This window comes from Phascolarctos cinereus, unplaced genomic scaffold (genome assembly GCF_003287225.1).
Source record: "Phascolarctos cinereus isolate Bilbo 61053 unplaced genomic scaffold, phaCin_HiC Scaffold_2;HRSCAF=192, whole genome shotgun sequence".
Lineage (NCBI taxonomy): Eukaryota > Metazoa > Chordata > Mammalia > Diprotodontia > Phascolarctidae > Phascolarctos > Phascolarctos cinereus.
In genome coordinates this window covers 393,651,725-393,667,366 of record NW_027555625.1, presented here as the reverse complement: position 1 = coordinate 393,667,366, position 15,642 = coordinate 393,651,725, and the positions used below count along the sequence as shown (strand labels likewise).

The following is a 15,642-nucleotide window of genomic DNA, read 5'->3' as shown; positions in this document are numbered from 1 at the left end:
GTTTAGTAAGGGTTACATGCAAATTCATGGAATTATGTTTATGGAATGTTTTACAAATTAAAGCATCAACATCAGCACCTTTATTTAGTGTCATTTTAATAAAAATGATTAGCTTATTTTCATTACTTTCATTTAGTAGAGGTTTGTTATTTATTCTGAAAAATTCAGGGAAACCCAGTAATAACTGTTACTTCATGTGATAAGAATTTTAGGCATGGAAAAATATGCTTATGTGGTTACTGGAATTAAGAGGAAAGGGGCCTCAAGTAGTCAGGACATTTTTGTGCAACAGAAGCTCTGAGCGTATTCACGGATATGTAAGACCTTCTATCCTGTGTTGATATTCTGTAATTATTCTCAGGTTAAAACAAAGCCCAGGTCAAAAGTATACTTTAAATATGACATTCACTCCTTTCCCTGTATTTCTGAGTTTGCTTTGTGAGCAACTTAGCATGCCAATTGTCTTGCTATGGAAGCAGATTGGTCCATGTTATTTTATAGTTTAGTTGGAACTGTGTACATAGGTCCCTTCCAGTCTTTTGTCTTCTGTTAGTGTTCTATATAGCATCATGCTTTTTAGTTATCCATACATTCTGTGAAGCCAAAGGGTTATTCAGCATAAATGCATAATGACAAATGAAATCTGGGCACTTAAAAAAAAAAAAGGAAAAAAGAAAAACTTTATTTTTTTTTGGAAAATGGGTTTAAAAAACTTGAATGACTACTTTATTTTTGTTAACTTGATTTTTTCTACCATAGGTCTCAACAAATGGCAGCATATTACATCAGACAGTGACGAGTCCTGCTGCTCCCTTACAGTGTCTGACAGACCACTGTGGATTCAGATGGGGAGCATTGAAGTTAACAGTGAAACGGGCAGGTCTGTCTGTTTTAAGCCCTGCCACAAAGTGAAGGGGGGCATCGTGTCATTACTTAATTATTCCCCAAATAGTCTAGGTTAGAGTTGATGAATTCATCCGTCATTTTTCTTGTTTTCGTTGGTACCTGTGTACCTCATGTTGATTTTAGGCTGTAATTAAAGTCTACTTGATGATAACCTGTCCTGCTCAGAGAGCTGGCTAGAGTCTTCATGTGTGTGCTTTTGAAACTCTGGACTTATTTCTTTTTCAGTTGGCATACAGGGCCGTGGGTTGTATAATCATAATGAGTAACGATGGGATCCTGGTCAAGTGGTGGTTTTTAAATATTTTCAACTCTCTCAATGGCCTTTTTAAAAAAAAATTTGATATTCATTATATCATTGTAGGTTTAGTGTTTGTTTGGATTACTTCTCATTGTGCGTATTCTTGGTCAATTTATCTTTGAAAGTCTACATACAAGGAATAGAAACTGAGGGTGGCAAAGGGTAATGCCAAAATGCCGTTGTAATCTAGTTCCTTAAATTTTATTATATTAAATGAGACGCTTGATAAAACCTGAAAAGTTTTGATGCAAGAGAGTAATTCTTATTCTGTTAGAATGATTTTGGGCTCTTGCTTTGGTAGAGAACGGATTTGGATTGAATTGTTGCCTTTAGATTTGGATATGTTTTATATGCTTGCTTACTTTCTGGGATTTTTGAGAATCTGTTTGACAGTACCATTGTTATATTGGAGGTGTAGAAGCGTCTCGGCTCTAATTGTGAGCAGATGATTGAATTAGAACATTCTGGATCAAGTGTGATCAAAAGCTTTGGATAGTCTGGACTTTTGCTCACATAATGTGGCTGGCTCCCCTTTAGGCAGCCTGTTGTGGCGTAGAATGGACGAGTCTGTTTAGTTGCCCCCAAAGAGTATTAACTGCATGAATCTTTTGTACCTTTGCTCGATTCCTTCAAGTGAATTTGAAACCAGATGGTTTGTAATACTGGAAGAAGGCGGACACAGATTCACGAGGGACAAACCTGCAAATGCACAACTGGATGTAATTTTTAAGCAAAATGGGGGCACCATTAAGAATAGGGTCCAGGAATCACTAGCTTTGTGGTTGTGGTCCTGACTTGCTAATGTGATTTCAAGCAAGACATTTAACCTCATTGTGCTCTTTTCTCATTTGTGAAAAAGAAATAATAGTTTTCAAGGCCTCTGAGGCATTTGAACCTAAGGTCTATATGAATAAAAGACTATTAACATTATAATTATAATAGTGGAGCACCTAATTTCATAAACTTGTGACTTATATGAGTGCCAAAGGACAACAACCTTTTGAACTGTCCAACTCATATATTTTTTTCAGAAGCAGTGACTTTTAATAGGCTGTCTGTGAACTTAGCTTCCAGAAATAATACTGCAGCCAGATACGGAGTTGTCCTTTTGAGTGGGCTGGATGTGTTGGTTAAACTTGGACCCAAATATCTTCATAGTATTTGAAATATTTCTGGCAGAAACACATCTCTCATTGGTTGGGCAAAAAACTGGCGCAGGGTGTTATGATATAATATTTCTCTCACATTAGCCTTATTTTTTACAGGCCTTGAGCCAGGAAGTGGATGAAGCACAAGGCCTCTGTTGCGTGTTAGCAGTAACACCAAGCAATCTGGCAAATAGTGGAAATGATAAATCATTTTTGAAATATAATATTGTGGGGTGTTTATTTTTTGAATTCTGTTCATGATATCTAGTTTATTCTTAGGCAACGGCAAATGTTATTTAATTTTATTAGAAAATAGGCCTCACAAAAATTTCTTTCTCGTGGACCATCAGTTTTGGAGTTCAGCTTTGTGTGGATCATCATATCTTGGAAGGGGTAATGATATAGCAATAATTTCCTTAAATATCTGATTTCTTGTGTTACTGTCTTGACTTCAGTCTTCATTCTTCTAGATTATGTAAAGAGAACCATTCAGTGACCACAGTGGTTTTTTTGGGATATTATAAATACCCATGGTGTATTTTTTTTTCCCATGGGGATGAGGTGGAATAGAGATAACTTTTAGGCATCTAGTGAGGTCCATGAGAAAGCTACTTTTTTTTTTTTGCTTTTAGGCAATTGGGGTTAAGTGACTTGCCCAGGGTCACACAGCTAGTAAGTGTCAAGTGTTTGGTATGAGGCTGGATTTGAACTCAGGTCCTCCTGACTTCAGTGCTGGTGCTTTATCCACCGTGCCACCTAGCTGCCCCTGAGAAAGCTGCTTTTGATAAGGGGTGGTTCACCACATCAGAATCAAATTTATCTTTCGTGTAAGGTATACATGTGCTTATGCCTTCTGCTGTTGTGTTTGTTATAGGCAAAGGTTCTCTATTTTAGAGGATATCTTTGCTTGGACAAAATGCTTTCTGATTAATGAACATGCAAATACAGTAGCTAAAGAAATTTAGCCTGCTTTCTAGATATTCTTATGCACTCTCAGCCTTGGCATTAGAAGATAATGTTATTAGATGGTGCTGCTTTTGTGTATGTTTCTGTCTGTTGCAAGAGATTGATAAGCAACCAGCCATCCTTTCTCCTTATCACATGCACAAGGACCTTTCAATTTACAGCTGATTTCAGAGAGACTTTTGCCACTTGTTTGTGGCTCTGCTTTTAAGATTTATGGCTAAATCTTTTTTTAAAATGAAAAATTCAACGAATATCACAACCCAGCAAACGTGTACTAAGTGCCAATTGTTGCTACAATGTAGGGTTGGTGTGTTGCTTTTGCTTCCCAAAAGTACCAAGCAGTTGAGCAGCTCTACTGTGTTTAACAGCTTTTCTGTCTTGGGGAAGGGGTGTGTGTATGTGTGTGTGTGTGTGTGTGTGTGTGTGTGTGTGTGTGTATGTGTGTGTGTGTGTGTGTGTGTGTGCGCGCGCGCACACACCTATATATACAAACATTGTTAAAAGATAAATATTGGTAAAATATATATATATATATATATATATATATATATATATATATATATAGTTTAAACAAGTCTACATATATATTTACATGAAATAGATGCTCAGACTTTCAGGAGGTCCTATTTTTAGTATCTTATATGTAAGGATAGGATGAATTCTCTTTTAAATAGCATTTTAGATAGTATTTGAACAAATTTTTTTTAAATCAAGTTTTTAATGATAGCTAATAATGGTGGCTTTTAATAGGTAAAGATTCATGTAACAAATACTTTAATATAGGAAACTAGAATATTTATTGACTAAATGTTGAGATGTTGACATAAAAAACTACTGCAGGAACAGATATTTTAGTTGTTTGGTTAGATGCATGTTAGCAAAATGATACCTCACAGTGCAGCTCGAATATTTGTTCTATCTTTGTTGATATCTTTTGTTCAGAGTACCAGTAATATATGTTCTGTTTTATCAGTTGTGTATTGTTTAATGTAAAACCTAAAGACCTGAAGTTTAACTGAAGACACGTATTATTGATTTTATACATCAGATGACATTAACATGGGTTGTTGGAGTAAAAATAGAGCTAAATCTTGAATGACATAGGACTTTGTTTTTATCTAAGCTTATAATTATACCTAACAACTTTTTTTCTTCTTACTGTATTTCAGCACAAAGGCATTAGCAGCAGGCTGGCTGCCTGAAGCTCGCTACACCTGCCACAAAAAAGCATCGGCCCTTCAGGACTGAAAGAAACTGGAGACTGATTTGTTTTTTCCTTTTTCAAATCTTCAACAAGGAGTAAACGTTAAGAGCCGTTGGCTGAGACGGATCCAGCGTGCCTGGAAGGGGTACTTGCAAATTGTAAATTGTTTCTATATTAAACTGAAGAAATGGTATTAGGGAAATATTTGATAAAACTTTTTGCAATAAACAGTGCATGAGATGAGGAGGAAAATGATGTGAAGTGCACGTGCAAGGACTCACTTGAATTTTAAATCTGAAGAGTAACTGACAAAACTTCTTTTGATTGTGAAGTTATCAGTCCATTTAGATGTAAATCCCTGAAAATCAAGACATGGGATGATGGCAGGAGCTGTTAGACTTTTGTCTTTCATTTTCAACCTTCTTCGATTTTGTTGCATTTTGTGTTTCTTCCAATGCTTATGTTAGTGCAGATGTGAGCAAATGGTGCTTCTAAAACTACTTGAAGCTGTAAGTCAGTTTAGCCAAGACCAAGGTGTCCTAGTAGAGAGATAATGAACAACTTTACATCTCCTGGGAATTTTTTTCCCCTAAAGCAGGGATGTAGCATTCTAAATAGAAAGGTCTGCTTGTTAAGAAATATTAAAATTTATTTATTTGCCACCAGTATTTAACATTTTTGTGCACCTTGTAACGATTGAATACCTTTTTTTTTTCTCCAAATTAGGAATAGGAGTAAGGAGGTGGCTTTTTCTCACTGTTGAGAATTAGTGTTTAGGAATGAAAATGTGTACAGGATTAACTTCTATTTCTGTGGAGGGATTTGATGATTTTCTTTCCTTGTTGATGGTTCCACCTAGTTTGGAAAATAAAGTTACATTTTCTAGGTTTTGGAGAAGACATCTAGAAAGAACTCCTCTTGGGAAGAAGTCTGTCCAGTCTCAATGCAAGAAAAATTCCTACTAACATCAGTAGGAGTTAAGCCTGGTGGAAAACTTCAAGAATGGGTCCATAGAGATGGCCTCAAACCTTTCATGAATGGAGCATGAATCCCTAATGATAGTGACCCCTAATTATTTGGCTTTTTTTTTTTGGTAAGTATATAGATGGAAATCCATTCCTTCCCCCCACCCCCTTTTTGTTGAACAAGAAAAGCATAATATGCTATGAGAATAACCAGATGGACCTATTAGAGGTACTAAATTTCTAAAGCAATTTTATATTTAATGGTGCCATGCTTTATAATAAACGTGAAATTTTTTAGTGGTAATAACAAATTATTTTTAAAACCAAAAAGAGAATCTGTAGCACCTACTGATGTACACATGCACATATATAAATATAGATATATTTAAAACCCACCTCATTTAAAGCAACATATCAGATAATTGAGCGCTTAGCTCAAATCACTTACTTTTTCATAATTCAGTGTAAATTTGGAAATTGGTTCTTTTGGTCCACGTGGCATTCCTTTAATAATGCCCAGGTGCTCAGGATGAATATTTAAGGTTCTGGGTGAGTTCTGGAGCATCTGTTTTTGCATCTCAAGGAAGGTATATCCAACTTTTTGCTTCTGGAAAGCTTAGAGATTATAAAACAAACAAAGCTAAATTTTTGGGTTTTGCCCTAGTCCTGGTCTCCTGTGTATTTTCTCATATTACAGAAGTGTCCATTTGCACGTAATGGAAGGTAAGCTCAGGGTCTAGAACAGCAGGGATGTTAACATATTACAACTGAAGTGCCCTGGCAAAGTCATGCACATTTTAGGAAAGCAGCCCTGCAGTGCACTTCCCCACCTGCTTAACTCCAGTCAGTCTTGTTCTGTCACCAGCACTAACCAGTAGCACCTACTACTGGGTCTCTGTCTGACACCTGCAGTTCTTTACACAGGCAGAACTCATATGGACTTAAAGGAGGTTGACTTGTATGGAGACTGCAAAATCATGGTATTTAAGGGAGAATAAGAATTCTTTATTAGAGGGTTGGGTGGGGGAAATGAACAAATAGTAAAGTAAAAAAAAACCTGACAAATTAGATAATAAATATTCACAAGTTTTTCTAATGATCAGTTACTGAAGCTGTTTTACTGCAAACCGGATTTTCATTTTCTTCTTTAAAAATGAAATTCAGTGATATTTAAAACGTAGATGTACTGTATTGTTGGTTTTTTCTTTCTTTGCTTTAGTTGCTTAATATTTAAGCTTTGCTTCATGCTAACTTTTATCTGTATTTTAAATGGTCACATAACTATTTCATGTTAGACTTGAATGGAAAACATGCATCACCTCTCAAGTTTGCTCAGAGTTTAATGTTAAAGAATGTCATGTAACATTTATTCCAATAAAGTCTTGGATTTTTTATATTTAAAAAATTAAAATTAATGTTTTTTGAAAGTTCCTTCTGTTTTTTTAAAAGTTGATTTTAACTCTGCATCACCTGAAGTACATTCAAGTATGAAACAGTCTTGAGATTGATCTTTTTAGGAGCTGCCTTTAGGAACTGAATGCTAGAAATACACATTGCAACTACAGACAGTTCTGGCTTTATGTAAAGTTACATTATGAAAATCCAACTTTACATAAAGAATTCTGTAAGAAATCCACATTCCAGAAAAAACACCTATGCAACTTTACTGTGCAATACTGTGCTCACTCTCTGCTCCTGTCCCTTGACCCCCCCACAAAAAAACCCCCCCAAAAACCGAAAACCTAAAAAGAAAAACCCTTAAAAAATCCCTCTAAGTAAAAATAGAATGGGCTTCTGTTGCCAGTGGAGGGGATTGGCTTAAGACCTGCAGCCTGAGAGAGGAGACCTTTGCTCCATTCTGTCCACCCTCTTGAGTGTTTGCTCTGTGTCTGCCTTCAGTCTACACTGTGGTGCTGTGCTCAGGTATAGCGTTTCTGCTCCTGGGCCTCGTGTTTGCCTCTCTGTCCCCTCCTGTCTCTCCATGTCCAACCCCCAAGTGTTAGGCCATATTCTTTCTCTTGGTTCTGGCCAGGCCCCCCAGGTGGCTAACTCCAGCTCTGCCCTCCACCCCCCCCCCAATGTCCAGGAACCATGTGCTGGCCCCCTTACTGCTTCCCCCCCCCCAGTTTGAGGGCAAATTTGTATTATATAATATGTAGATCAGTCTACTTATGTAAAGTGAGAACTGTCTATGACATTAAAGTCCTACAGTGACAACATTCAGAACTTTTGAGCTATAAAGAACCTTAGAGACCATCTGGTTCAGAGGTTAAGAACCCCCTTTTGGCAGTCTGGTATAGTCAGGACACCTCAGAATTGTGCTTTTAAACCCATAGAACAAAATAGAATTACAAAGGAAACCAATTATATTGAAATACACATCAAGATATTTTAAAAAAAAGTTAATGGATCTCAAGAACTGAGGATCTAGTTCGACCCTTTTATTTTACAGAGATGGAAACTAAGGCCCAGTGAAGCGATCGTTTTACTATTAAGATGTCTTTGAAATAGGAAATAGGAAAATGACTATGTATCTTAGGCCCTTAATTCAGCCTTTGTGATGGATAGGATAAATCTAAGTTTATTTCCATCAGAGCTGAATATAATGAGGTATCTCTCCTCTTATTAATACTCTGTTTTGTTATACAATATACCTGGTGATACTTTGGTAGATCACTTCCTTTGTCAGTAAACATTAATTAAATACCTAGTATGTGCCAGGCTCTGTGGTAACGAATAGGGTCATCAAAGAGAGGTCAAAAGGTTGATCTCCAACCACCTCACTATCCCTGCCCCCCACCCCTAAGCAGAATGTATGTTTGTTGCCTAAAAGATCTATTATTTATAAACGTATTCTGTATTACAGAGTTTGCACTGAAAATTTGCATTCAAGCAGTGAGGTATTATTGAACAAAGCCCTTTAAGACTTGGCCACTTCTAATACCTATACCGTGTATCCCTCAGCAAGGCATTTCATCTCTCTGACATTAATTTATAATACCTGTAGTACCTATCTCACAGGATTGTTATAAAGATTAAATGAGATAGTGTATGTGAATATAAGCATATTGCAAACTTTCAGGTGTTAGGTAAATGTCACATTGTTGTCTTCGTGTAGAATAAACATTCTCTTTCGCTAGTCTGTACTTTATCTAAGGTACATAATTAGCCACAGTAAAAGAGGTGAAGTCTGATTGACTATTAGTGTATCCTAGACAGCCTTGAACTCAGTAAGTCTCAACTCAGTCTTTCACTTCTCTGGCCCTGTGTCTTCTATAGGGTATGAGGAAGTTGTGCTAATGCAAACAAAAAGGACCTGTGATTTTTTTGGGGGGAACTTGTCATTAGAAAGGACCTGTGATTTTATTTTAATCATAGGATACCCATGATTAAAGTTCCAGTAGTTGATAGTTTAGTCCTAAGGAGACCCTGAGAGAGACTTGAATTGGGTCATCTAATCCTACTGCCTAGTTTTATAAGCATGAAAACTAAGACAGAGACATTAAATGACTTGTCCAAGGTCGCCAACATTCACAGATTTCTTGGTAATTTAGTTGTGGTGTAATCACTTGTGCTTTTTAAGACCAGAGTTAATTGCAGTAGAAAAAGGCAAATGAAGAATCTTGACTCCCTTTCTAATGTTAATCTTTAACAAAGTAAATGAGATCTATAGTATATTCATCATACTATGCATATGTGCGGATATTTACACATGTACTTGGAAAATGAGTCCTAGAGTATCATACATACAGTTGTTGATTTGTTTTATGCTTTCCCTCAGTCAGTTGGAATGACAGGCACAGTTTCACTATCATCTGCCTTTGAATGTTGTGTGTGGAATATATCATTTTGTCCCTAGGCAGAGATCTCTCCATTAGTGGCAAAAATTCCCTGCCAATGTGAAAATTCTGCTTCATTTACTTTTATATTTGATTACTAGCGTTTCTCAAATGACATATTTTGTATTATCTTCCAGAGTCTAGCATTTTTTATTAAAGTTTTTAAAAGTCCCTGCTATGTATAGAGGACGCTTTCTGAAACTGGTATTTGTGAACTTATTGTTTTGGAAATCTTTTCTCTTTTTGGTAGATTTTAAAGTTTATTTTAAACTTAAATGCAAAACAAGAAAAGAAGAAATAAATATTACCATGTACACAGCAGAACATAAGAGAGGATTCAATATAAAACAATAAATTTTTATTTCAAGAAAACCTATGTAATAAATACCACACACTGTTTTCAAAGCTGCCCAGCTTTTCTTTGCTTCCTTGTAGGTTTTCTTTTGTTCTCTACTGTGCACTTTTTACTTTATTTTTCCCCCTCCCTCCGTTCTCTGCCACCCTAAAGAAGGCTCCATTTAAGCATGGCTACACACACACACATATACACACACATATTTACACATATACACACATATGCACACAGATTTCTCTATACCTATAAATATACACATATATACTCATACACATATATGTAAGACCATACTGTGCTTATTTCCACTTGTCATATGTTTCTCTGAAGGTGGATAGCATCTTCCTTCATATGTCCAAGTCTTTCCATGTTTTTCTAAATCAAGCAGCTCATCATTTCCTATAGCACAGCAGTATTCCAACCCAATCCCATTCGGTCTGAGAGATTGTCTATGAAAGTTTTTTCCCAATTTTCTGCATTCCTTCTATTCTTGGCTACATAGGTTTTATTTACACAAGAAAATTTTAATTTAAAGTAACCAAGATTATCCATTTTACATTTCAACAATATAATATAGTTTAAGGTCTGATACTGCTGAATCAGCTTCATTTACATCTTTTTTCCCCCCTGGTTTCTGTGAAGTTCCTGACCTTTTTGTTCTTCCAAATGAATATTGTTATTATTTTTTCTAACTCAGTAAGATTTTTTTAGTAATTTAATTGGGACGGCATTTAATAAATAGATTAAGTAAACTTGTCATTTTTAATTATATTGGTTTTACCTACCCAGGAACAATAAATATTATATATTCAATTATTTAGATGTGACTTTATTTGTATAAAAAGTTTTATGTTTATGTTCATATAGTTCCTATGTCTGTTTTGGCAGTTATACTCTCAGGTATTTTATACTGTCTAGTTATCTTAAATGGCCTAAAGCAATATAGAATAATATTGCTGAGTAGTTTTCCTATTTTTCTCTTTTGATTAAATCTATTTTAGCTTTAACTTTATCTGAGATCATGATTACTACCGCTGCTTTTTCTACATAATAAATTCTACTCCTGCCCTTTATTTTATCTTCGTGTGCATCTCATTTTTGTAGTGTTTCCTGAAAGCAACATATTGTTGAATTCAAATTTTTAATCTGCTATCTGTTTACATTTTATGGGTAAATTCATCCCATTCACATTCTAAGCTATAATTACTTGTGTATTTTCCTCCTTCCTATTTTTCCTCATTATCCTCCCCCTATTTGCCCTATCTCTCCTCATTCCTCTGCCTTACTTCTACCCACTACCTGGTCCTCCTGTTCCTTAACCTACCCATCCCTCCAAGAGTCCCTCCCTTATCCTCTCCTGTAGCCCTATTTTGGATATTTTTATTAGCATTTTGATATTTTAAAAAATATTTTATATCAGCCTAGATCCACCTTTTCATCCTCTTACCTTGATCTACCTACCCCTCTATCTCCCGATTGAGAACATGAGAAAAACAAAATCCATTGCAAGTATATATAGTTGATCAAAACAAATTTCCACATTGTCCATGTCCAAAGAAGCATTTATCTCATTCTGTGTCCTCCTCTTTTTTATTTTTTTTTGGTTAGGCAGTGGGGTTAAGTGACTTGCCCAGGGTCACACAGATAGTACGTGTCTGAGCCGCATTTGAACTCAGGTCCTCCTGACTCTAGGGCCAGTGCTGTATCCACTGCTTTCCATTTTTTCCACAGCCTTTTGACTCTGTTTTAACAATTTTTTTGCCTCATGAAAACATTGGCTTTTGTTTGGTCCAGGCTGATTTTCGGGGTGTTGGTGGGCAAGGTTCTGTTCCACGCCATTCACTTCCTTTCTCATTCTGTCCTCCTTAGCTATCATTTCTTTTTCAAATTTTTCCTGAAGCACTGTTATTCCACTTATGAAGACATTTTTTTAAAACTCTAACCTTGCTTCATCTCTTCCAGGAATTGTAGTCAAGTTTGTACCCAAGCTGTGTTTTCCTCTGAGGCATTGCTTGTAGGTGTTTTGGAGTCATTCCCTTCTGCATTTATATATCTTGAGTGTCCCTGCCATCATAAAAGCTCATTACGGTCAGGTTCTTTCCCCCACCCCATTTTCCAGCCTGCTTCCTGACTTTGGACTTGATGTTAGGGCTGGGCCCTGCCACCCTTCTGGAGGGAATGTCTGGGCTAGCCCTGATGCTGCTTTCTTGGAATAGTGAGGGTTGTGTTATTCCAGGATCTCAGGGATGGGCTGGGGACTGGCAAGCTTTCAGTGCTTCGAAAGAGGTTTGATCCAGGACAAAGTAGAACTAATCGCTGCCTCTCTGGTCTGAGCTCTGCAAGTTTCTGATCTGAGTTTGAGGCTGCAAGAGTGTGCTGCTACTAGACCCTGCCCTCTCACCCAGTAGAAAAGCTCTATTGGTTCAAAGTGGCATAATTATAGGCTCCCCTTCGGTCTTGGTTTCCTGCCTGGTTATTCCTCTGCCAGCTGGGCAAGATGCTGGAAGCAATGACCTGCCCTGAGCTTGGGGTCTGAGGCACACCATTGTTGCCTCTGGCTTTTGAATTTTCTTTCTTGCTGCACACTCAGGATCTCCCCACCAGGGAATGCCATTGCTGTATGCAGGCCTCCTTCTCACTCTGTCTTGGATCTGTGACCTGGGACTGCAATAGTGCAAGTTGGCACCTTCTCCCATTTGCAGTGCCCCTGTATGGGTCTGAGGATGCGCTAGCATGGGCCTGGGACTTTGTTTTGTGCTGATGCTCAGCCTCTCCCTGGGCCCTGGAGTGCTCCTTAACATTTTTGCTCCTGGCTCAACCGTGTCCCTGCTGCCCGTAGACCTCTTTGTTTATCTCCTTATGCCAGCTTGGACTGGCGAAAGGACTTACTGATTTTCTTTCTGAATTTCTCCATCAGGATGCATTCGGTCTAGTACATTTTACAGGTCTGTTTGGAGGAGTTGTGGATGGGAGCTCAGCTGCATTGCTTCCTTCCGCTCCACCTTGGCTCTGCCTTTTGGTCAAATGATATTTGCATTTCAATATAATTGATTTCCTTTGGAATCCTGCACATTGTAGTTTGTGCATTTAAAAACATTATTCTGAGAAGTTGATAGCATTCAGGAGACTGCCAGAAGGGTCCATGACACAATGGGATAAGAATCCATTCTAGAGGATGAGTACAAAGATATCTTGTCAAACCTTTCTTACCAGTTAGGATAGATCATTGGTCATGTGTGAATTTGATGGTAATATGTGGATTAAAAAAAATCAGCTTTTTATTTAACCCTGGTGCTAGGAGGCATGATGTTGGACCATAATGAAAACTAGCGTACTTGATGTCCCTCTGGTTTGATACTATTTGGACTTCCTGGAGAGCAGCTTCCTTATCGCTATCGTTCAATGAAATAAGTATTTATTATCAACTCCATGTTAGATGGAAGTCAGAATGGGCCTTTCCTCAAAGAGCTTATATTCTATTGAAGAAGAACAAGTGTATGGATAAATAAATGCAAAGTGGATACAAAGTCATGAAGGGAAGCCCAAACAATCAAGGCTTAGTGTGAGGTGGTTCAAGGACTGAGCCTTTCAAGGAGGTAAGGCTTCCAAGAGGCAGAGAGGGACAGCATTCCAGCTCTAGGATACAGCTTGTCCAAAGGCATGCAGGTAGGAGATTCAGTATGGGGAATAGCAAAAAGTTGGTTTGGCTGGAGCTTGAAGGGTGGGAGGCCAAATAATAGCTCATACATGAAGCGTTAAGATTTACATAAATCATATTATTTCATCTTCACAACAGTCCTGTGAGGTTTAAAGATGAGGAAAGTGAAGTACAGGGGTGTAACTCAAATCCAAGGTCTTCCTCACTCCAAATCCCCTGCTCTGGCCATTATACCTCACTGCCTTTCTACAAAGATAGATTGGACCCATATTGTGTGGAGGTCTTTAAAATGACAAAAGGTTTATATATTTTGTCTAAAGGCAAAGGGAACCATTAGATCTTCTTAAACAAGGGTATGTGGGCCAGTGAACAAAAGAAGAGATGGGAGAGGAATATCCATCCACCCCTCACTTTGTCTCAACTTTATGCACGATTACTGTGAGTGCCAAGAGATGGAAGGAGCATGAAAGGAAGAGACGGAAGTTGACAGGAAGTCTGTTACTGTTAGAACTGGGTTCGAGACAGCACAAAGGAAGAGGAGAGCAGAGCTAGCTTGGGACTTAGGAGAGGCTGGGCTGAGGTGGATAGGAATGAGAGTCCTAGAAATAGTGGTGGGAGTTTGCTAGCCATACAGATTTTGTCCATGGGGATGAAGTACTTCCCCCTTTTTTTTTTAAATAGTATTTTATTTTTCCAATTACATGTAAAGAAAATTTTTAACATTCATTTTTTTTAAACAAAAGTTTGAGTTCCAGGTTCCCCCCCCCTTCCTCCTTTCCCTCCTCCCTAAGACAGTAAGCAATTTGATATAGGTTGTATATGTGTAATCATGTAAAACTCATTTCCATCTTAGTCATGTTGTGAAAGAAGAAACAGAACAAAAGGAAAAAAAACTATGAAAAAAATAAAGAAAGTGAAAACAGTATGCTTCAATCTGCATTCAGACTCCATCAGTTCTTTCTCTGGTGGTGGATAGCATTTTCCATCATAAGTTGTTCGGAACTATCTTGGAACTTTGTATTGATGAGAAGAGCTAAGTCAATCATAGTTGATGAATGAAGTACTTTTGACTGAGCTTCATACTCTCAAGAGTCCTATGAATGACAGATGGTGAGTCACTTCACTTTCAATTTAATTTTTTTTCTTTCTTTTTTAAAAAAAATTATTTATTTTTAGTTTTCAACATTCGCTTTTATAAGATTTTGAGTTCTAAATTTCCTCCCCCCTTCCACTTCCCCCTCCCCGAGGTAGCATGCAATGTGATGTAGGCTATACATGTATGATCATATTAAACATATTTCCACATTAGTCATGTTGTGACAAAAAAAAATCAGAAAACACAAAGGAAAAACCATGAGAAAGAAAAAACAAAAAACAACAAAAGAGAACATACTATGCCTTGATCTACATTCAGACTCCATAGTTCTTTCTCTGGATGTGGATAGCATTTTCCATCACAAGTCTTTTGGAATTGTCGTAGATCATTGCATTATTCAGAAGAGCTAAGTTTAACAAAGTTGGTCATCACACAATGTTGCTGTTACTGTGTACAGTGTTCTCCTGGTTCTGCTTACTTCACTCAGCATCAGTTCATGCAAGTCTTTCCAGGTTTTTCTGAAGTCCACCTGCTCACCATTCCTTATGGAATAATAGTATTCCACTACATTCATATACCATAATTTGTCCAGCCATTCCCCAATTGATGGGCATCCCCATAATTTCCAATTTTTTGCCAAATTTAAAATTTTTTCAATGAGCAAGTATATATTTTCTCCCCCTCTCTGAAGAAAATAAAAACAAAACTCTTTTAACAAATATGAATAGTTAAGCAACAGAAATTTCCACATTGCCTATGTCCAAAAATGTATGTCTCATTCTGTATAGTTGAGTCTATCACCTCTTTGTCAGGTAGAGAATGGCATTCATTCCTTATCATTGGTACTCTGGAATCTTGTTTGGTCGTTGTATTGATCTTTTTAAATCTTGTAAAGTTGTCCATCTTTACAATTCTGTTGTTCTTGTATAAATTGTTCTCCTGGGTCTCCTTCCTCCACTCTTCAAATCTTCTTGGGTTTCTCTGAAAGCATCCCTTTTGGTATAAGAGCCTTCCATTCCATTCATACACCATAATTTTTTCAGTCCTTCCCATCAGTTCACTTTCAAGTGTTGAGCTGGGTTGGTGGAGGTAAGAGTATGATATTATCTGAAGCTCTCACCCTAAGCTGAGTCCAAGAGGTGAGCTTAGAACAGTAATTCTGAGTAGTCAAGCCGACCAGCTTTATGAATGATATCAGTGGACAAAATAT

At 37.3% G+C, this 15,642-nt stretch overlaps 1 protein-coding gene across 1 annotated transcript in view; it reads left to right on the top strand.

Moving 5' to 3' along the window:
- Positions 1–6,914, top strand: part of PWWP2A (PWWP domain containing 2A) — a 35,673-nt gene extending 28,759 nt beyond the window's left edge. Inside the window, 2 exon segments of the mRNA XM_020992360.2 lie at positions 760–880; positions 4,488–6,914. Coding sequence (XP_020848019.2) covers positions 760–880; positions 4,488–4,566 — 200 coding nt within the window. The 3' untranslated portion in view covers positions 4,567–6,914.
- The last annotated feature ends 8,728 nt before the right edge of the window (positions 6,915–15,642 follow it).